This window comes from Rutilus rutilus, assembly GCF_951802725.1.
Source record: "Rutilus rutilus genome assembly, chromosome: 8".
Lineage (NCBI taxonomy): Eukaryota > Metazoa > Chordata > Actinopteri > Cypriniformes > Leuciscidae > Rutilus > Rutilus rutilus.
The window spans coordinates 262681-289899 of NC_140222.1; the positions used below are offsets into that span (position 1 = coordinate 262681).

Consider the following 27219-nt stretch of genomic DNA (forward strand, 5'->3'; position numbering starts at 1 on the left):
CCTGTTATAGATGATGTGTAAACGCATGAATAAATCGTTTACAACACCTCTAAAGTGTACACTATTCATCACTTGGAAAATGTGTTACACATCATTCGTAGATAAGATTCGTTGATCTTATGCTTCTGCACCCTCTAATTGCTACATACATGCAAAAAAAATAACAATTTATTAAACATTTATGAAACGCATATTCATGTTTTGTCAATCATTAACTAATCAAATGTAAATGACTTATAACTGAATCTACAAAACATACATACAATAATTAACATCACTTTTTAATCATTTATGAACGCATAGTCATGTTTCGTTAATAATTAGTTAATCATTTGCTAATCACTTGTAAATGGAATTTACAAAAAATACATAAAATGTTAGTATATCACTTGCTAATCATTTATGAATGTTTTGTAAATGATTAGTTCATCGAATGTTATTATAAAGTGTTACCAGTATTTTTTTTATGTTTATTTGAATTATTTTATATTTGTATAGAGAATTTTCAGTCCCTTTCAGAGTGTTAAATTAGCTTTATTAACCTGTATTAACCTGAATTGAACCCTGTGTAGCCTTCTTTAACGAAGGCCACCTCCTTGCCCGTCCTCTGGCCGACGGTGAACACAGCGCTGACGGGATGCTCGGGGTGCAGTTCCTGCTGTTGATCCATTTTGCGTTTGTCCACATTTCTTCTGCTTTTATGCGATTATTGATGATTAGCAAACAAACAAAGGTTGTAGGCCTTAGTAGCGCCACCTACTGTGCTGGAGTTGAATTTTTTATTAATCCTTGAATAACAATAACATTAGTACATATTGGTAGATGTAAAAGAAAAGGATTGGCAATACATACAAATACACACACAAAATAAAATAATACATCATTTCTACATAATTGACACATCTTACTGTTGTGAATTTGGCCTTTTCTTTAATTTTCTTTCTTTCTTTTTTCCCCCCATATACATATGTACTACATATCCCACAATCCCAAGTAAATTACACTACTAAATTGAGTACACTACATTACCCATACACCCCCTGGCTAAGGTCTATAAGTAGGCCTCACTTCCTTCCTTTGTTTCTTTTTTGCATTGGTGAGGTGTGGGCGTTTGAATGGAGACCCAACCATGTCCTTTGAATCCTTTCCTTAAGATGCGTTAAGTAAGTTTGTTTTTGCCAATTGTATTGTTTGAATTTATTTATTTCAATTGTTTGGTTTGAGTATATACATGTTATGTTTGATGAATTATATGAGTTTGATTTCCTTTATTGTATCGTTTGTAGTGACTTAAAACCATCTTGTACATCCAATCCATCCTGTCCATCTGTTGGCATCTGTCTATTTACAACATGTGAATCTGCAATCCATGATCTTTATGCCATGTGAATTACCCAAGACTTAATCATCTTGAACTGAAAATAAAAGAGAGCAAAGGACTGGTATTTGTCCCGTGTTTTAATCAGACACGCCATCAAGTTTCTACAACTCTGACGAACTTTGGATATTTAACATCTGATATCCAGCACTTACCACAAATTAAGAATAGTTACAAATTACTTAATAAAAGAAACCTTAAGTTATTTATAATGACATGACAAGGACACAGACACTGCAATTCACTAACATGCTCTAACATTGACTAGCAAATCTTCTAAATACATAAATAAATTCTTTTGGAATATTTAAGGAATCTTAGGATTTATTATTCTTCAAATAAAAAAAGAGCTTTAAGAAATGGAGTATAGTTAAATTTATAAAGTGGGGATTAGATGGCATCCCGTTTGCATAATTGTTGCATATGAATTTGCCATATAAAAAAATTAACAATATACTCCAGGGGTCCATTATAATAAAACAATGTCTTTCAAAACTGAAAGAGTGTGTAATATTGACAGCTGTTATGAAATATAGGTGCTGGTCATATAATTAGAATATCATCAAAAAGTTGATTTAATTCAGTTATTCCATTCAAAAAGTGAAACTTGTATATTATAGACTCATTACATGCAAAGTGAGATATCTCAAGCCTTTATTTGTTATAATTTTGATGATTATGGCTTCCAGCTTGTGAAAACCACAAAATCAAAATCCCAGAAAATTAGAATATTACATGAAATCACACAGTAATTACACAGTGATACCATGGTCACTGAACCAGGTTTTGGCTCTTTTGGCAGTGTGGGCAGGTGCTAATCCTGCTGGAGAATGAAGTCAGCATCTCCATAAAGCTTGTCTGCTGAAGTCAGCATGAAGTGCTGTGAACATGTCCTGGTAGACGGCTAGATTTGGGTATCTGCCAAATCGCCAACAATCAAATCCAGCTAACTGAGTTAGCGACGTACGAAGAACGGACCCCAGAAGAGATCAGGTATTGGTTTCGTAAACGTGAAATAAATGTGAGAAGTCTATTACCAAAAATTGATATGTTCAAAATTTGGGCCAAATGGACAAATGTTGATATTATTGTCACTCACACCATCCACTCCAACACCAGCACCAGCTCCACCCATCATCATCATCATCATCATCATCATCATCATCATCATCATCATCATCACCTGTTCAGCCTCATCAGCCTCACTATATCAAGCCTGCTCTCCCTTCAGTTCACTGTCGTCACACACAGACTCTTCCTGAACTCTCACCAGAGTTACCCAGCAATCCTGTTCCTGATCGTCGTCACTGTCTTCGGGTCTTCTTTGTCTCCCTGTGTATCCGTTCCTCAGCTGACTGTAACGCAACTGAAAATGAGGTGAAGTTATACGTCTCATTCAGCAAACCATCCTTCACCTGTTGTGTTCTGCTCACGCTCTGTAAATAAACCCTCTTTACTTCCACATCAGACCGGCGAGGCGGAGGATTGCAGTGGGTTTCTCCTTCAGTCCCTCTACTATGAAACGCAGCCACATCTCTCCCCCACGGACCGTGGCCTTGATGATTTCTCCTCTTCTCTCCGGTCGAGCGATACAGTGGGCACAGTCGTTGTGGCAGTCCCACGCTCCAGTAACCACCTCGTCATCAGCCTTCACCAATCACATCAAGGAAGTCTTCGCACAAACTACTTCAGCCCTCTCCGTTCACCATCAGCTCTTTTGCCTTCACCAAGGTAGCAAGTCAGTCAGTCAGTGTCTCCCACCTCCCATGATGCACCACAGCAAAGATATAAAAGTGAATTGCATAAGCTCTTCTGGTTTTTCAGCTAGTACGAGCATGATGTTGCTTTCGGTGGATTGTTTGAGCTGGTTTTTATGGAATTGTGCAAAGTAGCCAAGCTCAGCTGACTGTAAGTTTTACTCTTAAATTGAAATTTAGAAAGATTTAATGTAAAAAGGAACAAATGACTTTGATCTGCTGTTTTTGTCTTTTTTCCATTCACCTGCATCTCCTGATTACTCACCTGTCGCTCGTCCGTCATGTGTTTCCTCTGTCAGGATTTATATGAAAGGTAGGTCTTAATACTTACTTTCTTCATATATTTGATAAAGGGACTTTTGACCATGTGTTCGGATGTCCACAATGCATTGTTATTGAAATATAACACAGGGAGCATTAAATAAATCTTTGTGATCTGTTAAGATTTTAATTATCAATCACTCAAACCCCTTTCGATGGTCTTTTGATATGAGCTCATGTTTACTGGCTGATGATAGTGCACTGGAACATTAGCACTTGTGCTGTATAAGATTAGTCAGTAACTGTTGTAGTTTGCCAGCTTTATGGATGCTAAAACTCTTACACAGCTCATGTAACTTACACTGCTGATCATAACTAACTTATTTCTCTTACTGCTTCCAGTATCACTCCAGAAGTCCTTCTGGTTTCCTCCCACTATTTCTGGTCCCTGAAAAATCATCACCTGGTTGATCATCACTATTCTGTTCCTGTCTGATATAATAAGCTGAAACTTCAACACTTCTGCTGAGGCCATCACAACTTTCAATCATTACTCGCTCATCACACTCAAATTTTAACTTGAGGCTGTTCATGTCCAATTTCTTAACTAGGAAACTAGTATTTGTGATTATTTCCAATACCACGTGAAGGCAGAAAAAAAAAACACAACTAATTCACAATTAAATTATTTTATGATTTACTTATTTGTTTATTTAAAAAAGCTTGTGTAATGATCCATCTTTTACTTGGCATTATAAAAGGGTTAGTTCCAATCCTTGATTCTGATTGGTCAATAGCTGTGCTTTATTCACGATAAAACACGGCTATGACCGCTTCACCCAACGGCTCTATTTATCACTGCGCCCTATGAAAAAGAATGAGACAAAGTTTGAGAACGGTTTGTTGTTTTTATTTGAGCTTTCATGCATATTACACATTGGAACGTTGTTGTAGGAATGCTTTTATTGATTTAACTTCATGAAAGTTGCACTAATGCATTTTTTTTTACTTTAATATTGTGTGGTAACCCTTTTATAAAAGCAATAAGGTACTTGAGGCAAGTGCTGTATCGTGAATAAGTCACGGCTGAAGGTGTTACTCCGCTTCGCGTCGAGCCTAACAACGCCCTTCAGCCGTGACTTATTCACGATACAGCACAGCCTCTCGTACCTTATTGCTTACTTGTGTAATATGACTGTTGTTGAATTGACATTGCTTGTGATGTTCCACATTTGAGTCACTTTGAATAAAAGCATCTGCTCAATGAATAAATGTAATTAGTTCTTCTAAACTTTTTTCTTTAAGATTTGCACTGGACACAATTTAGTTTAGAATAATACAATCTAAACCTGTATGTCTTTCTTTAGTGCAACACAAGTACATTAGGTATAATATTTCATTATGCAAACATGCTGCAGTTAAAGTGAACAGTGAATGTGAAGGCCATATGTGTCACGATCCACACAAGAACAGAAGAGAGGTAGATCCAATTTGCAGTATGTGGTTTTTAATGTAGGGTAATCCAATCTCATAACAGTCCAGGCAGGGGTCAAAACCAAGGTAGCAATCCAACAAACACAAGAACAAACAAACAGGTCTAACGACAGTACTCAGAAGTAGTGTGAAATACAAGGACTCCGTGACACATTCTAAAACAGACAGGGTTATATACACAGGGAAATGACAATGCTAATGGGGAACAGGCTGAGTGCAATGATCAGTGATAAGGGACAGCTGAGTGCAATGAAAAGACAAGGATCATGGGGGATGTAGTTCAAGAGTGTGATGGACACCGTGGGGAAGGAGGACATCTAGTGGTGACCCAAGGAACATAAACCAGACACTGTGACATAACCCCCCCTCTACGGAGCGGCTACCAGACGCTCCAAGACGTGACAGACAAACAAGAGTCCAGGCGGGAGGTGGACTGGTGCAGGATCAGGGGGAGGGATGGGGGGTCAGGTCCATGGAGGGAAACGGTGACAGGGAGTGACAGTTCATCTGGCAGCCAGGGTGGAGACTTTCCCTCGGGCAGCCAGGGCGGAGACTTTCCCTCGGGCGGCCAAGGCACAGGAACAGGCACCACCGGCTCAGGCACAGGAACAGACACCACCGGCTCAGGAACAGGAACAGACACCACCGGCTCAGGAACAGGAACAGACACCACCGGCTCAGGAGCAGGAACAGACACCACCACACCACCGGCTCAGGAGCAGGAACAGACACCACCGGCTCAGGAACAGGAACAGACACCACCGGCACAGGAACAGACACCACCGGCTCAGGAACAGGAACAGACACCACCGGCTCAGGAGCAGGAACAGACACCACCGGCTCAGGAACAGACACCACCGGCTCAGGAACAGACACCACCGGCTCAGTAGCAGGAACAGACACCACCGGCACAGGAACAGGAACAGACACCACCGGCTCAGGAACAGACACCACCGGCACAGGAACAGACACCACCGGCTCAGGAGCAGGAACAGACACCACCAGCACAGGAACAGGAACAGACACCACCGGCACAGGAACAGACACCACCGGCACAGGAACAGACACCACCGGCTCAGGAACAGGAACAGACACCACCGGCTCAGGAACAGACACCACCGGCTCAGGAGCAGGAACAGACACCACCGGCACAGGAACAGGAACAGACACCACCGGCTCAGGAACAGACACCACCGGCTCAGGAACAGGAACAGACACCACCGGCTCAGGAACTGGAACAAACACCACCGGCTCAGGAACAGGAACAGACACCACCGACTCAGGAACAGGAACAGACACCACCGGCTCAGGAACAGGAACAGACACCACCGGCTCAGGAACAGACACCACCGGCTCAGGAACAGACACCACCGGCTCAGGAACAGACACCACCGGCTCAGGAGCAGGAACAGACACCACCGGCACAGGAACAGACACCACCGGCTCAGGAGCAGGAACAGACACCACCGGCTCAGGAACAGACACCACCGGCTCAGGAGCAGGAACAGACACCACCGGCTCAGGAACAGGAACAGACACCACCGGCTCAGGAACAGACACCACCGGCACAGGAACAGACACCACCGGCTCAGGAGCAGACACCACCGGCTCAGGAACAGGAACAGACACCACCGGCTCAGGAACAGACACCACCGGCTCAGGAGCAGGAACAGACACCACCGGCACAGGAACAGGAACAGACACCACCGGCTCAGGAACAGACACCACCGGCTCAGGAACAGGAACAGACACCACCGGCACAGGAACAGACACCACCGGCTCAGGAACTGGAACAAACACCACCGGCTCAGGAACAGGAACAGACACCACCGACTCAGGAACAGGAACAGACACCACCGGCTCAGGAACAGGAACAGACACCACCGGCTCAGGAACAGGAACAGACACCACCGGCTCAGGAACAGACACCACCGGCTCAGGAACTGGAACAAACACCACCGGCACCGGCAGTATCTTCACAACTATGTTCCTTTCTAGAAAGAAATGATATCTGCGAGGATTTTCAGTCTGGATTTAGACCATACCATAGTACTGAGACTGCTCTCGTTAGAGTAACAAATGATTTGCTCTTATCATCCGATCGTGGTTGTGTCTCTCTATTAGTGTTACTCGATCTTAGTGCTGCGTTTGACACCATTGACCACAACATTCTTTTAAATAGACTAGAAAACTATGTTGGCATTAGTGGAATTGCACTAGCATGGTTTAAATCATACTTATCTGACCGTTATCAGTTTGTAGCAGTAAATGAAGAGATGTCTTATCAATCACAAGTTCAGTATGGCGTACCACAGGGCTCAGTACTAGGACCGCTGCTGTTCACTCTGTACATGCTGCCATTAGGAGATATCATTAGGAAACATGGAATTAGCTTCCACTGTTATGCCGACGATACTCAGCTCTATATTTCTTCAAAACCTAACGAAACTTACCAATTCACTAAATTAACGGAATGCATAGCTGATATAAAAAATTGGATGACTCGTAATTTCCTACTTCTAAATTCTGAAAAAACAGAGATTCTAATTATTGGACAAAAAACTTCCTCACGTAATAACCTAGAATACTGTCTAACACTCGATGGCTGCTCTGTTAAGTCTTCGTCGTCGGTTAGGAACCTGGGTGTGCTCTTTGATACTAATCTTTCATTTGAAAGTCACGTGTCTAGTATCTGTAAAACCGCATTTTTCCATCTTAAAAATATATCTAAATTACGTCATATGCTCTCATTGACAAATGCGGAACAATTAGTCCATGCGTTCATGACCTCAAGGCTAGATTATTGTAATGCTCTACTGGGTGGTTGCCCTGCACGCTTAATAAACAAACTACAGCTAGTTCAAAACGCAGCAGCTCGAGTTCTTACCAGAACCAGGAAGTATGACCATATTAGCCCAGTTCTGTCAAAACTGCACTGGCTCCCTATTAAACATCGCATCAATTTTAAAATATTGCTGATTACTTACAAAGCACTAAATGGTTTAGCTCCGCAGTACTTGAGCGAGCTCTTAACGCATTATACTCCTTCACGTCTATTGCGATCTCAAAATTCCGGCCAGTTACCTAGAATATCAAAATCAATGGCTGGCGGTAGATCCTTTTCCTATTTAGCACCAAAACTTTGGAACAGCCTTCCTACCATTGTCCGGGAAGCAGACACACTCTGTCAGTTCAAATCTAGATTAAAGACACATCTCTTTGACATAGCGTTCACATAATACATTATAGACTTCTATAATTCAATATTAGGCTGCATAGATTAGGTCAGCTGGAACCGGGAACACTTCCCATAAATCCTGATGTACTTGTTACATCATGAGAAGAATGGCATCTACGCTAATTTTAGTGTCTTTGTTTATCCCAAGGTTTTCCCGCAGCCTGCCGGATCCAGGCCGTTTCCAGATCTGATGAAGGACCTTCGCCTGGACCCGGTGTCAACGCAGTGCTGAAGGGCCAACTAGTCTCTCCCTATGGAGGATCCCTTTCCCACTCTACAGATAACGCGTCGTCGGGAAAACTCAATTTGCGTATCTACCCCGAATTGATAAAATAAAATAAAATTCTGAATCAAAACTATAAGGAAACACCAGTAATTTGTTTAGGTTTGGTTTGTAGGGAATTCCAAACCTGCACACATATATTCAAACGCACATAACTATAGAACCCGTTCTTAATGCGCATCTGAACGCCATCAGCGTTTCTCACAGGTTCGCGTTTAAAGTCTGTGTAGAGAGAATGGTGTCGTCTTGGCGGCCCTAATTTAAAAACAAATGATCGTTGCGACGGAAGCGAATCAATCAAAACTAACTTTAGCTGGAAAATAACTTTATTAAAGAACCGCTATAAAGCCAAAACAATCTTACGTTAAATTATACATTTATCTCTGTAAAGCTGCTTTGAGACAATCTACATTGTTAAAAGCGCTATATAAATGAAAATGACTTGACTTGACTTGACTGTGTCACGGAGTCTGTTCCGGCTCAGGAACAGACACCACCGGCTCAGGAACAGGAACAGACACCACCGGCTCAGGAACAGGAACAGACACCACCGGCTCAGGAACAGACACCACCGGCTCAGGAACAGGAACAGACACCACCGGCTCAGGAACAGACACCACCGGCACAGGAACAGGAACAGACACCACCGGCACAGGAACAGACACCACCGGCTCAGGAACAGGAACAGACACCACCGGCACAGGAACAGACACCACCTGCAATCCCCAGCATACTTAATGAGCCATTCATTCAGGTGAGTCACCTATTGCTAACTTAAATATACAAGCTTCATAAAAATGATAATTCTAGAAGAAAATTTCAGATGGCATTTAGAGGCTTTTGCATCTGAACTCTTCATATATACACACACACACACACACATACACATATATATATATATATATATATATATATATATATATATATATATATATATATATATATATATACACACTACCAAATTGGTTCACAGTTGGAGGCATCGCAATTTATTTATTTATTTTTTTCACAAATTGTGCTTGCAAATTGTATAATATCCAAGGTAAACATGTCTAGTAATTGTGCAGTTAATTCTCATACTGTATTTTCAGTTTTGGAATATTTATCCTCTCCCCAAATTTGTCACTAATAAAACACAATACAAATTATTTAAAGAACAAAATTATATTTACTTGTTTACATCTACCTTATAAATATATATTTGTTATTAAAAAGGTTACAATTACAACAATTCAAGTGTAATCTTTCTTTTTAAAAACTAAAGTATACAAAACGTATTATTTGATTACTTTATTTTTGATAATTTTTGATATTTTTCCTCATCTCAGTATAGCAATAGAGTTTGCTAAAAGCTGTTCATTCAATACAGCAGTATTTGAAAATCGATAATATTTTGTAAAATTACATTTATATTTGCATTTATGTCAAAACCTAGACATTTTATTTCAACATATTTCAGTCGATTTTACTCATCTCAGTATAGCAATACAGTTTGCTAAAACATCATTCATTTAAATTTAAACTGTCTTTTTGTGAGCTGTGGTAAACAGCGCACATCTATGCCGTTCATTCATTCATAAACAGAAAAAAACTTACTACACCATTGCTCAGCTCGCTCGATATACCCGCACTTCTGAGGGACATTTTCCATTATTATTATTCCTCACAGCGCTGTGAGGCGGTGTAATCAAGTAGGCTACAATGATCTGATTCAACTTGTTTTCTCGAGCTGGTATGAGGGCGTTCACAGTCCGTGCACGGATCGCCTCAGCCATTTGCGTTTGAATAGCGCGCGCTCGAGGGCGGAGTCACATTAACAGTAATTAGATGAGATGAGAACGACTGACATCTCGCTCTTTTCTTACAGATTACATGAACTGTGAATATTTGTTTTTTATATAAATTACTTCATTTAAAAGAAGAGAATTCAAGCTTCATGCCTGCGTGTCTGTATTTCTGTTTGACTGAGTATTCGCTGAGTTGCAGTTCATTTTCGGACGCGTTTCAGAATGGACTACACGGACAGAGAGAAGGCAGAACTCGCTTCGTGTTTATTTTTCTTTATTTGGCAAAAAGCAAAACACTGTTTTTATTGTGAGTATACACAAAAATAATACACATTTAACAGAATCGATTGATGTATGAAACTCTTATGGAAAAACTTTTGGAGTTTCTTTTACACTGATAAAAAAAAAAAAAAAAAAGCGAGCTGGTATCGCCGGCGATACCGTCGACCTCTGGGGGTTAACCCAAGGAGCTGCTGTAGCCCAGGCAGCAGAAGTGGTGTTAGCCCAGGGAGCTGCTGTAGCCCAGGCAACAGAGGTGGTATTAGCCCAGGGAGCTGCTGTAGTCCAGATAGCAGTGGTGGTGTTAGCCCAGGGAGCTGCTGTAGCCCAGGCAACAGAGGTGGTATTAGCCCAGGGAGCTGCTGTAGTCCAGATAGCAGTGGTGGTGTTAGCCCAGAGAGCTGCTGTAGCCCAGGCAGCAGAGGTGGTGTTAGCCCAGAGAGCTGCTGTAGTCCAGATAGCAGTGGTGGTATTAGCCCAGGGAGCTGCTGCAGCCCAGGTAGCAGTGGTGGTATTAGCCCAGAGAGCTGCTGTAGCCCAGGCAGCAGAGGTGGTGTTAGCACAGGGAGCTGCTGTAGCCCAGGTAGCAGAGGTGGTGTTAGCACAGGGAGCTGCTGTAGCCCAGGTAGCAGAGGTGGTGTTAGCACAGGGAGCTGCTGTAGCCCAGGCAGCAGAGGTGGTGTTAGCACAGGGAGCTGCTGTAGCCCAGGCAGCAGAGGTGGTATTAGCCCGGGAAGCTGCTGTAGCCCAGGTAGCAGTGGTGGTATTAGCCCAGAGAGCTGCTGTAGCCCAGGTAGCAGTGGTGGTATTAGCCCAGAGAGCTGCTGTAGCCCAGGCAGCAGAGGTGGTGTTAGCACAGGGAGCTGCTGTAGCCCAGGCAGCAGAGGTGGTATTAGCCCGGGAAGCTGCTGTAGCCCAGGTAGCAGTGGTGGTATTAGCCCAGAGAGCTGCTGTAGCCCAGGCAGCAGAGGTGGTGTTAGCACAGGGAGCTGCTGTAGCCCAGGTAGCAGAGGTGGTGTTAGCCCAGGAAGCTACTGTAGCCCAGGCAGCAGAGGTGGTATTAGCACAGGGAGCTGCTGTAGCCCAGGCAGCAGAGGTGGTATTAGCCCAGAGAGCTGCTGTAGCCCAGATAGCAGTGGTGGTCTTAGCCCAGGAAACTGCTGTAGCCCAGATAGCAGTGATGGTCTTAGCCCAGGAAGCTACTGTAGCCCAGGAAGCTACTGTAACCCAGGAAGCTACTGTAGCCCAGGCAGCAGAGGTGGTATTAGCCCAGGGAGCTACTGTAGCCCAGGTAGCAGAGGTGGTGTTAGCCCAGAGAGCTGCTGTAGCCCAGGCAGCAGAGGTGGTATTAGCCCAGGGAGCTTCTGTAGCCCAGGTAGCAGTAGTGGTGTTAGCCCAGGAAGCTGCTGTAGCCCAGATAGCAGTGTTGGTATTAGCCCAGAGAGCTGCTGTAGCCCAGATAGCAGTGGTTGCCTTAGCCCAGAGAGCTGCTGTAGTATTAGCCCAAGGAGCTGCTGTAGCCCAGATAGCAGTGATGGTCTTAGCCCAGGAAGCTACTGTAGCCCAGGAAGCTACTGTAGCCCAGGCAGCAGAGGTGGTATTAGCCCAGGGAGCTGCTGTAGCCCAGGTAGCACAGGTGGTGTTAGCCCAGAGAGCTGCTGTAGCCCAGGCAGCAGAGGTGGTATTAGCCCAGGGAGCTTCTGTAGCCCAGGCAGCAGAGGTGGTATTAGCCCAGGAAGCTGCTGTAGCCCAGATAGCAGTGGTGGTATTAGCCCAGAGAGCTGCTGTAGCCCAGATAGCAGTGGTTGCCTTAGCCTAGGAAGCTGCTGTAGCCCAGATAGCAGTGATGGTCTTAGCCCAGGGAGCTGCTGTAGCCCAGATAGCAGTGGTGGTATTAGCCCAGAGAGCTGCTGTAGCCCAGATAGCAGTGGTGGTATTAGCCCGGGAAGCTGCTGTAGCCCAGATAGCAGAGGTGGTATTAGCCCAGGGAACAGCTGTAGCTGTAGCACAGGACTTAAAACAGGTCCAGGGTTTTGCTCAACATCACCAGCCAGAAGTATTATCATCAAAAGATTCACAACCCGGGGGAATGATCTAGATGCTGTTTGATCAAGTTTACCTGGGGGCGGCCTAGCATGTCCACAATCCAGGATTCTTGCATACAGAAGATGTTGGCTCCTCTTTGCTGGGTAGAGAGTTAAGTTATCCATTTTCCTTGGACACGTTAACCCTCTGGGGTCTGAGGGGTTTTCTGGGCCCTGGAGGTGTTCTGACATGCTCTGACATTTGTGCTTTTTTTTCAGTTATTTATAAACATGTTAATGGCAAAGGTGTAAATTCACTCTATATAGCACAAACAGGGCTACCATAATATGTGATCAACATGCATGTATATGTTTGAATTTTTAAGAGAATAATGTTTATGCGTGGTTATTGAAAAAAATAAAAATGAAAGTTGTTGAAATAAGACAACAAAACTCATACTAAATATGTGTCATCAAGACTTTTGACTGATGAATGTTGTCGTGTGGCTTCAAAATGATGTGAAAATCATCCTGCCTAATCGTTCAAATAAAACAATACATTGATTTAAATTGTGTAAAACAGGTTTTGCTTGGAAAGCCAATATGCGAGGGGGGCGTGAACGAGGAGTGGTTTACACCTGAGAATACAATGTCCCACCCATTATGCATAATGAGCCATTCATTTCAGCCACAAGAATGAATGCAAGGACAAAAGACATATTTAGAAGACTTATATTGACCATTTAAGATTTTGCTTACATCTATCTTGTAAATATGTTTTGCTATTTTATTAAAAAGGTTACAATTACAACAATAATTACAATTTCAACAATATTTCAAGTGTACTCTTTCTATAGGCCTACATTTTATCATATGTATTCATTAGTTTGAATATAGCCAACATTGGAACAGCTACGTACATACCAGGGTTTCCGTTGTCCGGTATTTGCCGGACATTGGCCAAAAAAAAAAATGAAATGTCCGACAAAATTAAATCTCTCCGGTCAAATTGTCCGATTAAAATTGGCTAATAATCCCACACCCCTAACACAATCTGAATTTGAGAATAAGCCTAAAATGTATAAAGCAAAAATACACCTACCTTTGGCTATGTTATAAAGCAACAGGCTTTACCGTTTGAAAGTTATTAAACATTATTACATGGCTTGGTTGAATTCCAATGTGGAATGCGGTCTGTTATTTCTTGATATCAGACCATCAGTGCGAAGCACTAGCGGCGCCAGGATTTTGATTGTAGGTGGGCCTCCAGAAAACTGGATGGGCCAGTTAAAATAAGCCAAAAAAAAAAAAAATCAATAAAAACGGGTTCCCCTTCATCTCAGTTTCAGCGCTTTTCTGGGCACTGAGGACAGTGACTCAGTAGCCTACCTGAATTTAATGCGTATATTAGCATAGGTTAAAAAAAAAACTTAAACAGGAGTTTTGTTTTTTAGTTGCTTTTTTAATACAATTACAATTTCATTTAATTTATTGTTTAATAAAATTATAGGCCTATTATTTTTTTAGTTTATTAACAGCAACAACAGCTGTAAAGATGAAGTTGACGATTGCCATCTCTGAACGCGCCTATAGAGAGAAATGCACATCATGGATTACATAATCAGAGTGTAGCCTATTTCTTTTCGTTTTAAATTGTTAAAAAGACATTTCAAGCTTTCTTATTTCATGTCTGTGAGGGTGAGGCCTACGCTAGAGTTTCATTAAATTAGGATGAGATGCGCTCCAGCAATGCAAGTGACCGCGCGGGCGCCGTCATGATTAGGCCTATCGTCTACTTGCTAAAATCCAGGCAATTGGTTGATTAAAAAAAATTATTAAAATTAAGATACAATTTATACAAAACGAAATTCACTTCAAAAAAGGCTTTCTACAAAACAAAAAAACTTAATTAAGTGGTCAAAATCATCTCTCAATATTGCGCATCCTATCTTACTCGTGCGTGCAGTTTACTTTTCATAATCAACAAATTAAAACATAACATTATAATATTTTAACAAATATTAAACTAAATGAGCTTTCATGGCTAAAACACGTATAGACGTACTCTATTTGTACAAATTGCTGCACATTAATTTTATTCTGAATTTTGCACACATAAGTTGAAAGGCATTTTGTTTGTGCATAGCAAAACATATCTGCAACATTTATCAAGTTCACTGATAATTATGCGTGCATTTATTAATCATTATCTTAATGAATAATGAAACAAGGACGAACCATATAAACTGCGTTGTTTGTTTAGAATGGAATGGATCACAAATAGATCCGAATGAAGAAACGTACGGTCTCGAGTGTTCCTGCAGAGAGGGGTTCTCGCTGCAGAATCGGATCAAGACGAAGCAGCAAAGTCGCCTTGCGGAGAACAAGGTTACGCGGCTTATGCGCATTGCAAGTTGCGGAGAGACACTGGAAGTTCGCTTGAGTAAAAACAATAGGCTTCAGATATTTTATGTGGGCAAGGGGGATTGGTTTGTTTAACTATGAATGTGAAACCATAGTAAAAACAATTGCCATTGATGCCAATCGGTCGTTCATGCTTTTATTCCGTCTATTTGAAAGTTAGGCTAATAAACATGTTGCATTCTATACGGCCTGATTATGTCATTTAAGTTACATAGCCTGCCTCCAGTTTTCCTCAACTTGACTAATTTAAGAGGCGATAGGCCTATTTGACCGGCATATCATCAAAATGTCCGGAAAACGAAGCCTCTGCCGGTCACTTTGACCGGCACCATTTTTTTCTAGCAGAAACTCTGGTACATACGTACGTACGTACATACAGACAGATTGAGAGTGACTCTTGAAGGACCAGCACCACATCCTCTTCTACCACTATTTGAAGAACTATTCGTATTCATCTTCCAGAATACGTTTTAATAGGTTTTGGGAGTTAATTTTTAGTCCGTCTATAAAGCCTATAAAAAAAAAAAAAAAAAAAAAAAAAAGAGTCTTCATGTATTTCACAACATTTCATCTTGGCATTAAGTGGGGGTCATTTTTAGGATTCTTTACCTAACCCAAGTCTCTGAGACCCTGACACCTTGCTCTTCTGGAGACTCCAGGTAGGTTTCAGTTCTGGAAAATGGTGATGCTGAAGACTAAAGGGTTCCTGATGGTTTCACACTTAACTCTTCACCTTAATTCTAATGCAGTTAACATGTGTCTTTTCTTCTCCACCTGTATTTGTCTGACCCTGCTGACCTAATGAGCATTTCACTGTCCAATGGTCATGCCTTAACTGCAATCTCTAGTATTGCATTATTATTGCATTCTTCTCATGGGCATTTAATAATTTTTGACTTTTCAGTCTTAGTTAAATCTCTTTTTTGGCTTATTTTATCTGTAAATGAAAACTTGCCTAATAATTCGGCATGAATATAAGGTGTTTATCATTTCCAACCTTCATGAACAATTATACATCACTTATAAATGATTAAATACAAAATTAATAGTAGTTATTAAGATTAATATGGTTTGGAATTGGCAAAATGTGCCTGGAAATAAAATATGATCAGAAAATCAACGTGCCTAATAATTCTGCACACACTGTATGTGTGTGTGTGTGTGTGTGTGTGTGTGTGTGTGTGTATATATATATATATATATGAGAAAAATATAATGGTTCCTTCAGCAAATTCACAAAGTATTGAAAACAAAAGTATAAACAGATTTTTATTTTTATTTTTTTATTTACAAATAAAAATCTTCATCCTCCATCTGAAAATTAAATTGAAACACAAGTGAATAATTTGCACAGCAGAAGATTAATCATACCACAGGATGAACAAACATATGAGTTTGTTTCTGAGTATACAAGACTCTGCTGAATGAAATTAATATTCTTAATGATAATAACCTTGAACCTTGAGCTGCTAGTGGTCGGGTGCTGCGGGGGGACCGGGTGCTGCTGGTGCCGGGGGTCCGGGTGCTGTGGGGGGTCCGGGTGCTGTGGGGGGACCGGGTGCTGTGGGGGGACCGGGTGCTGCTGGGGGGCCGGGAGCTGCTGCCGGGGGGCCGGGTGCTGCTGGGGGGCCGGGAGCTGCGGACATCATAGATCTATGACTTCAGATTATAACCTAGATGTGCTGTGTTTGACAGAAACCTGGCTAAAACCAAACGATTACATTACTTTAAATGAGTCCACCCCACAACTTGACTACTTGTAAACATGAACCTCGTCTGAAACGCAAATGAGGTGTTGCTGTAATTTATAGTAATATTTTCAAAACCACTAAGAAATCTAGTTTTAAATTCAATTCTTTTGAAGTGTTGGTGCTTAATGTAAAAATATATAGTGTAAACAATAAATCACTTATGAGATTTGTGCTGGCTACTGTATACAGGCCACCAGGGCACCACACAGACTTTATCAAAGAATTTGCAGACTTTCTATCAGAGTTAGCACTGGCTGCAGATAAAGCCATAATTGTTGGTGATTTTAATATACACATAGATAATGAAAAAGATGCATTGGGATTGGTTTTTAAAGACATTGTAAACTCAATTGGAGTTAGACAACACGTGTCAGGACCTACTCATTATCGTAATCATACTCTAGATAATGATCTGAGATGTCATCGCTCTACTGCAGAATTTCAACGGCATCAACATCTATTCCGTGTGATAATATTAGATCTAGTCTCGTGTAAACTTCATTTAGCCAAGGCTGCAAAGCCGACTCCGTGTTATAAATATGTTAGACCTTTCACTTCTGCCACTAAAGATTCCTTTATTAATAATCTTCCTGATCAGTTTCATCATCTCAGCATGATAGCTTAGATAAACTCGATAGCTTAGAAGAACTCGATATTGCAACAAACGTTTAACTCTCTCTTTTCCAGCACTTTAGACACAGTTGCTCCGTTGCGCTTAAAGAAGATTAAAGAAAATAGTCCAACGCCGTGGTACAACGAGCACACTCAGGCCCTTAAGAGAGAAGCCAGAGAGATGGAGCAATACTGGAAGAAAACAAAACTAGAGGTATTTCGCATTTCATGGAAGGAGAGCTCGATTGCTTACAGAGAGGCTTTAAAAGCTGCTAGATCCGCTTATTTTTCAACCCTATTAAAAGAATATAAACATAACCCTAGGTATTTATTTGAAACCGTGGCTAAACTAACGAAAAAGAAACCCGGAAGTTTCCAAGTAACACAGTAGTAATGACTTTATGAACTTCTTCACTTATAATTTTGTCCTTGATATTATCAATCTTATCCCTGTTCAATGCAATCGTCTACTACAGTATCGCATCAGGCAGTGCATCGTAGTCTCCCTGAGGAAAAATTAGGTTCATTCATTGCTATAGGAGAGGAAGAATTTTGCAAACTCGTTAAATCATCTAAATCAACAACATGTATGTTAGACCCTATACCGACTAAGCTACTGAAAGAGATGCTTCCAGAGGTCATAGATCCTCTTCTTAATGACAAAGACGAATTAATGATATTAAGATACATACCAAAAACCTTTAAGCTGGCTATGATTAAACCGCTTGTTAAAAAACGCAACTTGATCCTACAGAATTAGTCAATCACAGGCCGATCTCGAATCTACCCTTTCTGTCAAAGATATTAGAAAAGGCAGTATCTTCACAACTATGTTCCTTTCTAGAAATAAATGATATCTGCGAGGATTTTCCGTCAGGATTTAGACCGTACCATAGTACCGAGACAGCTCTCGTTAGAGTCACAAATGATTTGCTCTTATCATCCGATCGTGGTTGTATCTCGCTATTAGTGTTACTCGATCTTAGTGCTGCATTTGACACTATTGCCCACAACATTCTTTTAAATAGACTCAAATTATGTTGGCATTAGTGGAATTGCACTTCCATGGTTTAAATCATACTTATCTCTTCATTTACTGCTACAAACTGATAACGGTCAGATGTCTCATCGATCACAAGTTCAGTATGGCGTACCACAAGGCTCAGTACTAGGACCGCTGCAGTTCACTCTGTACATGCAACCATTAGGAGATATCATTAGGAAACATGGAATTAGCTTCCACTGTTATGCCGACGATACTCAGCTGTATATTTCTTCACTCCCTGACGAAACTTACCAATTCACTAAATTAACAGAATGCATAGCTGATATAAAATATTGGATGACTCATAATTTCCTACTTCTAAATTCTGAAAAAACAGATTCTAATTATTGGACAAAAAACGTCCTCACGTAATAACCTAGAATACTGTCTAACACTTGATGGCTGCTCTGTTAAGTCTTCGTCGTCGGTTAGGAACCTGTGTCTGTGTGTCTGTGTCTGTGTCTGTGTGTGTTCTTTGATACCAATCTCTCATTTGAAAGTCACGTGTCTAGTATCTGTAAAACCGTATTTTTCCATCTTAAAAATATATCTAAATTACGCCATATGCTCTCATTGACAAATGCAGAACAATTAGTTCATGCGTTCATGACCTCAAGGCTAGATTATTGTAATGCTCTACTGGGTGGTTGCCCTGCACGCTTAATAAACAAACTACAGCTGGTCCAAAACGCAGCAGCTCGAGTTCTTACCAGAACCAGGAAGTATGACCATATTAGCCCGGTTCTGTCAACACTGCACTGGCTCCCTATTAAACATCGTATCAATTTTAAAATATTGCTGATTACTTACAAAGCACTAAATGGTTTAGCTCCGCAGTACTTGAGCGAGCTCTTAACGCATTATAGTCCGTCACGTCTATTGCGATCTCAAAACTCCGGCCAGTTGATAATACCTAGAATATCAAAATCGACTGCTGGCGGTAGATCCTTTTCCTATTTAGCACCAAAACTCTGGAACAGTCTTCCTACCATTGTCCGGGAAGCAGACACACTGTCAGTTCAAAGCTAGATTAAAGACATCTCTTTGACATAGCATTCACATAATACATTATAGACTTCTATAATTCAATGTTAGGCTGCATAGATTAGGTCAGCCGGAACCGGGAACACTTCCCAGTACTCGTTACATCATAAGAAGAATGGCATCTACACTAATATTAGTGTCTTTGTTTATCCCGAAATTTTCCCTATGGAGGATCCCTTTACCACTCTACAGATTAAGCGCTGTGGGGATAATTTCGGTTTCGCGTATCTACCCCGAAGTGATAAACTACTTGTCTGGCCTTAACATTTTGATACAGAATTTTAAGGCTTGGTTTGTAGGGAATTACAAACCTGTGCACATATATTCAAACGCACATAACGATAGAACTAATTCTTAATGCGCAGGGTGAGCGCCATCAGCGTTTATCCCAGGTTCGCGTTTAAAGTCTGTGTAGAGAGAATGGAGTCGTCTTAGCGGCCTCTAATTTAATAACAAATGATCATGTCGCCAGAAGTGAATCAATCAAAACTAGCTTTAGCTGGAAATAACATTATTCAAGAACCGCTATAAAGCCAAAACAATCTCTGGTACCTTAAATGATCCGTTTATTACCGTAAAACCGCTTTGAAATAATCTACATTGTTAAAAGCGCTATATAAATGAAGATGACTTGACTTGACCAGGTGTTAATGGGGAAAGGAATCAAGCTTCAGTGTGAAATGTGTTTCTGAGAGCAGATTCAAAGCTTCAGGATCAGGGTTGGTGTAGTTAGTGTGATGCAGATGTGTGCAGTTGTTGCTCTAAATAAACACATGTGGACTGAACAGGTGAGCTGCACTTTTGCTCCTACGGGGAAAACATTACCATGTGACGCGTGTCTGAGATGACACTGAACTTTCTGGAGTGAATGACACACATGCAGCAGATTTCAGCATTTACACAGAGAAAAGCTTTAGCAGAGCGTGTGTGTGTGTGGCTGAGCGTCTGTGCAGTTCAATGACACATCACTGTTTCGTGAGTGTGAGAGTGAGAGAATTTGAATTATCTTTGTTAAAGCTACAAAATCTCTCTCTTTTGTTGTCAGATCACCATCAGTGACACTAAAGGCCATGGCATACACTGCGATTTTCGTTCGATTTTGAGCAGAATTCTGACTCGTGCGACGGATCGGGCCGATTTTCAGCTTTGCCGTGCGTCGTTTGTCGTGCAGTGTTTGTGCGGGGGAAACGAGAGGCGATTAACCTCTCACGACAAGCAATCGGATGGTCGGATGAATTTCTGGCATGTCAGAAACTGTGGTCGGTTAGGGTTAGGGTTAGGGTCCTCGTGACTATATCGCACAGCTGAAGCACAGCTACGAACCGATTGCCCTAAACTCAGTGTTTCCTCACAGCGCGTTGGTTATGCGGTGATGCGCTATGAAATTTTTGCGTGGCAAATTAATTATAATAGCCTATCAATTTAATAATAAAAGTAGCCCAGGCCTTCCCTAATAATAATAATAATAATAATAATAATAATAATAATAATAATAATAAAATACATGAATTGGAAATGCTAAATCATCTTGATATTGATAGCTGATGCTGGTGTTGACAATATATCTTTTCTTTCTCAATTGTTTACAGCACATATCGGCTGTTTACGAGGATTCTCTCTGGGACGGGCATTGTGATTTAATTTTGCATGCACGTGTCTGTTAAAGCTCAAGAGAAAGAGCTGAATATGGCGTTCACGTGCTCTCAGCACACAGAAAACAGCGCACGAGTCTTCTTGCTCTTTATGCCTGACTCAACTTAAAAACTTGTGCAAATTTTAAACCACATGCGTTCTGAACGGGAGCAGCTGGCCTGAACGGATCAACTACGATCCCTATTCTGGACATCGCACACGGCGATATCAATGCTAAAACGATACATTGTGCGCGTGTGTGTGTGTGTGTGTGTGTGTGTGTGTGTGTGTGTGTGTGTGTGTGTGTGTGTGCGCGTGTGCGTGTGCGCGTGTGTGTACCTGAGAGGCTGTCCTCCTCTCCTCCCTCTCAGCCTCGGCGAGGAGGATGGCCACGGCTGCCTGGGCCGCCTCCTCTCTGGCCTGCCTCTTCGATGAGCCGCTCATGGGGGGGAAGGAGCGGGCCCCCAATATCACCCAGGAGAGGAACCTGAGAGACAGAGAGACCATGAGAAGAGAGGATGACAGGTGTGTGAAACGTGATCATGACAGTGAGGACACAATGAGATGAGGTCCAGATGCGTGTGAGAGAGTCAAGTCTCCTTTATTTATATAGCACATTTTACAATACAGAGTGTTCCAAAGCAGCTTTACAGAGATAACAGGAAAGTAATGCAACAAAGGAGCTTAAGTAAGCTCAGTGATGGTAAAAAGATTATTCATATATATATATATATATGCTCTGGAGAAAACCGTGATGTCATCGTCCAGCTCAGTTCAGTTCTTGTATGAAATTGTCAATGCAGGAGATCAATAATATTGTTGAATATTAAATGTCCCCAACTAACAAAGACAAAAATTGCGTGTGAGTGTCAGTCAGAGAGCGTGTGTGTGTGTGTGTGTGTGTGTCTGTGTCTGTGTCTGTGTGTACCTCCTGGTATTGGGGGCCCCTCTCTCCTGCTCCACCACCTGCAGGTCCTCCCCATGAGCGGCCGCATACTGCCGCAGGCCAGAGAGGGACTGACGGTTCAGACAGTCCTGCAGCCGCGGCCGTCCTCTGAGTCTCTGCCAGGACAGAGAGAAACTTTAGATTAGATCATGTGACACACAGAAAATGAAGCAGATGGGAATGAAAGCGTGTGTTAGTGAACGTCTGACTCTAGTTCTGTATTAAACGGCTGAAGCGTCTCCTCTAGAAGCCATACGGGTCGCTACAGGTTTACTGCGGTGCGTCTCGTCTGTTTTACCTGGAATAACAATGGAAAACAGTCCCAGACACTGATGGCTACTAGTCGGAGTAGTTTTAGCACTATTAGTGCATTTCTCTGTTTCTGAACGAGTCTCTGCTGTGAACTAAACCCTCATGCTCTTCACTAGCTGTCAGTGTCAATCATCTTTCACAGAGACTAGATTACAATCACTGGTGACGGTTCACAGATTAATAGAGTATCATCTGAAGGGGACCGTTGGCGTAATTATCAGCCCTAATAGACCCTGTTTCATCCCTAATATTAGAGACTACTTTCTCTTGTTCCTGTTCCTCTCTCGGTCATCACACTCTTTCTGTGTTTCAGTCGTTCTCTCACCCTCTCAGGCAGCGGCCCTCTCCTCCTCAGCTCCTCCAGAGCCAGCCGGGCCGCTGCCTCCCTCGCCGCTTTCCTGTTGCACCCGGACCCCTCCGGGAACTCCTCGTCCCCCAGGCGGACCCGGACCGTGAACCTGACAGAGAGAAAGATGAGGAAGGAGAATATAATAAGTGTATTCTTTGTGCACAACATGTACATGAACAAAGCATCTACACAAACACAGCTCAGTGTGTGATCAGTCCTGACACGCTTGTATAGCCGCGTTTCCACCGCAGGAACTTTCCCCAGGAACTAGAACATTGGGCTGGTACTCTGTGTTTCCACCGCAGGAACCAGGGTCTAAATGAAGTTCCGGGTCAATATTTCCCCCTCCGATAGTCCCTGCTCATGAGGTAGTACTTTTTCAAAGTTCAGGAACTTTCAGGGGTGGGACCTGTGCGCTGCAAGCTGATTGGTTGAGTTCACGCCGCATTTTGGTTGGATGACTCCACGCCGCATTTTATTTATTTTTAACCTCCCTTTTTAAAAAATCTATTGCGGTTCGTGTCGTGGCTTCATGCAGTAAGAGTTGTCTGTCTGCAAATATGGAGTTTGAGTCTGATCTGCTCCATAGGGCTTCGATTATGAGGCGTGTCTTAACCGAACCAGGAGAAAAAAACCTCTGCACTCAATTGGATAGACCTACAACCAATCAGAGCAACGCAGTGAGGGACAAACGCCTTGATTGCGGTTCTCTGTTCGTCTTTTAAAATGAATGCGCTGTCGATTTCTTTTATAACAGACGCGATAGCGGAATCTACACATCTCAGTTCTCCAGCTGCAGTCGTCTTTGTTGAAAACCAGTTCAACCCAAGCGCTCTTTGGTGACGAGGTGATTACGTAACCGCAGATCATCTGTCCATCATGAGAGAATCACAATAATTGAATTTAATTAGTAATAATGTTTAGTTCAAATAAAGTATCTAAAGCAAGTAGTCATATGGTTTTATAGAACAACACAGTTAAAATACATGATATAAACAATCATCTTATGTGCATCATGTTTTATAACTAACGCCAGCAGAGGGCGCCGCTGTCCTGCAGATTATTACACTCTACAGCAGATCTAATCCTTAAATACTGGACAAACATTTCATTTACACGTTCAGTTAATCTGTAATATTTGCCCACTTCTTTACGATAGAAATGCTACAGCCACTGTAATTTCTTCAAGAACATGTGGACTTCAAAACATGCAAACTCAGAGCGAGGGTTTAAACTTTTATTCTGAAATCACGAGGAACAGTTCGCATATATTTAGAAACATATTGATGTATTCTCCTGTGTTGGCTTAGGTTTACAAATGATTTACCTTACACATCTGATGAAATGGCTCACATTCGTCTCTGACAGACCACCATCTTCTCTTTCATATTAAAACAGTCATTATATCGAGCCAAGTTTCAGATATGAGTTTCTCCTGACAGCAAATGTGAACTTCGCAGACGCCGTAACGTTTGCATTTTATCGGTTCCAATAAGGTCAAAAATAAAAAAACGTGGATATCATTCACTTGCAAAACATGTAATTGTAGCTGAATATCATAAACTAATATCAACAAGTTAAAGAACACTTACAGAACGTTTGACTGGTTTAAAAATACCATAGAAAAACATCTAGCCTAATATTCATTTCAAGCATTATTAAAGACAAGTAAACAGTCAGTAATAAAAGAACAAATAAACTAATGAGCAATCGCAACAGATACAACTGAACAAAGATACGATTGAAATAAGATTTTCAGTATTCAGGTTCAGAAACTGTAATCAAATGTAAAATAACACTGCACTTTATCAATAAAATATACATTACAAATATAGTTAAAGTTATTCAGTGAAGAACGAGTGAGTTTTCTACTGTAGTTTGATTAGTGTTATTATAGAGATGTACAGCAGAGATGCTTATAAACTCCAGATGATGATTTATGCAACAGATGCTCATCCTACTTGCACACAATAAATGCAGTAAATAATAGAAAGGCACAGATGAAATACACTGGACATTATATGAAATTTAAATTACTCACTAAATAATAAAACCGGTTAGCAATAATAATAATAATAATAATAATGTTACCAAATAAAGTTACTAAAGCACACATCCATAGTTCCATATTCCATTATTATGCTTCTACATCTCTGATGAGGATCGATATTTGGCTTGACAATAGTAAACATTGATGAGGGTCGAGTTACACTCAGAAAGAGAAGCAGTTTTTGAGCCATTGAGTCCATCAGCAATCAGAACATAATCAGGAAATCTATATTACACACTTGAGTGTTTTATATGAAAGAAGAGATTTCACTAATCGCTGAACCACAGAATCAACAGGAGAAAGAGTAAAAGATAATCTGGGCATCTCCTGCACCGGCGTAAAGTGAAACCGGAAGTGTCTATCTCTACACTCGCTGACCGGAAATCCAACATGGCTGCAACTAGACCATTACGTTTATTGCCAACAAACAAAATAAACATTTGTTGCAGTTTCTGAGACGGCACACTCCACGACCCACCAGTGGAGAAATACTGCTCTACATTTCATATGTATATATCATGTCTTCTACATTTAAAATATACACAATCTGAGGCTAAACATGTCATGCCAACACAAGCAAACCCGAGTGACTGGACAATGCAGTCGAGAGCCTCAACACTAGTGTTACCGGTTCAAGATTCACTGCACTGATGTAATTACAGTAGTAAACTCACAGAAACAGCAGCGGCTGAGAGAGTTCCTCACTAGATGTGTTAACGTTACCTGGGCGCGTGCGGAGGCCCTGTGTAGCCTTCTTTAACGAAGGCCACCTCCTTGCCCGTCCTCTGGCCGACGGTGAACACAGCGCTGACGGGATGTTCGGGGTGCAGTTCCTGCTGTTGATCCATTTTGCGTTTGTCCACATTTCTTCTGCTTTTATGCGATTACTGATGATTAGCAAACAAACAAAGGTTGTAGGCCTTAGTAGCGCCACCTACTGTGCTGGAGTTGAATTTTTTATTAATCCTTGAATAACAATAACATTAGTACATATTGGTAGATGTAAAAGAAAAGGATTGGCAATACATACAAATACACACACAAAATAAAATAATACATAATTTCTACATAATTGACACATCTTACTGTTGTGAATTTGGCCTTTTCTTTAATTTTCTTTCTTTCTTTTTTCCCCCCATATACATATGTACTACATATCCCACAATCCCAAGTAAATTACACTACTAAATTGAGTACACTACATTACCCATACACCCCCTGGCTAAGGTCTATAAGTAGGCCTCACTTCCTTCCTTTGTTTCTTTTTTGCATTGGTGAGGTGTGGGCGTTTGAATGGAGACCCAACCATGTCCTTTGAATCCTTTCCTTAAGATGCGTTAAGTAAGTTTGTTTTTGCCAATTGTATTGTTTGAATTTATTTATTTCAATTGTTTGGTTTGAGTATATACATGTTATGTTTGATGAATTATATGAGTTTGATTTCCTTTATTGTATCGTTTGTAGTGACTTAAAACCATCTTGTACATCCAATCCATCCTGTCCATCTGTTGGCATCTGTCTATTTACAACATGTGAATCTGCAATCCATGATCTTTATGCCATGTGAATTACCCAAGACTTAATCATCTTGAACTGAAAATAAAAGAGAGCAAAGGACTGGTATTTGTCCCGTGTTTTAATCAGACACGCCATCAAGTTTCTACAACTCTGACGAACTTTGGATATTTAACATCTGATATCCAGCACTTACCACAAATTAAGAATAGTTACAAATTACTTAATAAAAGAAACCTTAAGTTATTTATAATGACATGACAAGGACACAGACACTGCAATTCACTAACATGCTCTAACATTGACTAGCAAATCTTCCAAATACATGGATTTCTTTTGGAATATTGAAGGAATCTTAGGATTTATTATTCTTCAAATAAAAAAAAGAGCTTTAACCCTCTGGAGTCTGAGCTGTTTTCTGGGCCCTGGAGGTGTTCTGACATGCTCTGACATTTGTGCTTTTTTCAGTTATTTATAAACATGTTAATGGCAAAGGTGTAAATTCATTCTATATAGCACAAACAGGGCTACCAAAATATCTGATCAACATGCATGTATATGTTTGAATTTTTAAGAGAATAATGTTTATGCGTGGTTATTGGAAAAAATAAAAATGAAAGTTGCAGAAATAAGACCACAAAACACATACTAAATATGTGTAAATAAGACTTTTGACTAATGAATTGTGTAGCTTCGAGTTCTGGCTTCAAAATTATGTGAAAATCATCCTGCCTTATTATTCTCATAAAACAGTACATTGATTTGAACTTTCTAAAACATTTTTTTTGTCAGAAGAGGTTTATGCATGGGAGGGGTGGCCCATCAATATTAATGGCCCAATGGCTCATCAATATTAATGAGATTCAGACCAGAGGCGTGACATACACTCTTCCAGTGGCTAATTGGCCATCAAGTGCCTGAACAAAGAGGAGATTCAAAGGTTTTGTTTTTCAATCTGTTTTATTGTAATTCCTCTATGTGGAGGAACTAAATGTTCTAAATTTGCTCTAAGCAAATAAAATAAAATGTGAGCAAAAT

At 41.1% G+C, this 27219-nt stretch overlaps 1 protein-coding gene and 2 long non-coding RNA genes across 5 annotated transcripts; 2 read left to right on the top strand and 1 right to left on the bottom strand.

Moving 5' to 3' along the window:
* Positions 1 to 925: 925 nt before the first annotated feature.
* Positions 926 to 4639, top strand: LOC311295828. Of its 3 annotated transcripts, none has more exons than XR_014628398.1 (6): positions 926 to 1163; positions 1287 to 1442; positions 2181 to 2371; positions 2498 to 2755; positions 2847 to 3448; positions 3799 to 4639. It is a non-coding gene; the product is annotated as an uncharacterized lncRNA (long non-coding RNA). The 3 variants fall into 3 exon arrangements; XR_014628400.1 differs by lacking the exon at positions 1287 to 1442 and having other exon boundaries at positions 2847 to 3109; positions 3203 to 3448; XR_014628399.1 differs by lacking the exon at positions 1287 to 1442.
* Positions 4640 to 22148: 17509 nt separating this feature from the next.
* Positions 22149 to 25514, bottom strand: LOC311294798 (double-stranded RNA-binding protein Staufen homolog 1-like; the record flags this gene model as incomplete). Its single annotated transcript, XM_084415826.1, has 2 exons — positions 22149 to 22725; positions 25390 to 25514. 2 exons carry the CDS (start codon positions 25512 to 25514, stop codon positions 22518 to 22520), a joined length of 333 nt encoding a protein of 110 aa, XP_084271952.1. The 3' UTR covers positions 22149 to 22517.
* A 389-nt stretch (positions 25515 to 25903) lies between these two features.
* On the top strand, positions 25904 to 26283 carry LOC311296227. Its single transcript, XR_014628534.1, has 2 exons — positions 25904 to 26007; positions 26131 to 26283. It is a non-coding gene; the product is annotated as an uncharacterized lncRNA (long non-coding RNA).
* The last annotated feature ends 936 nt before the right edge of the window (positions 26284 to 27219 follow it).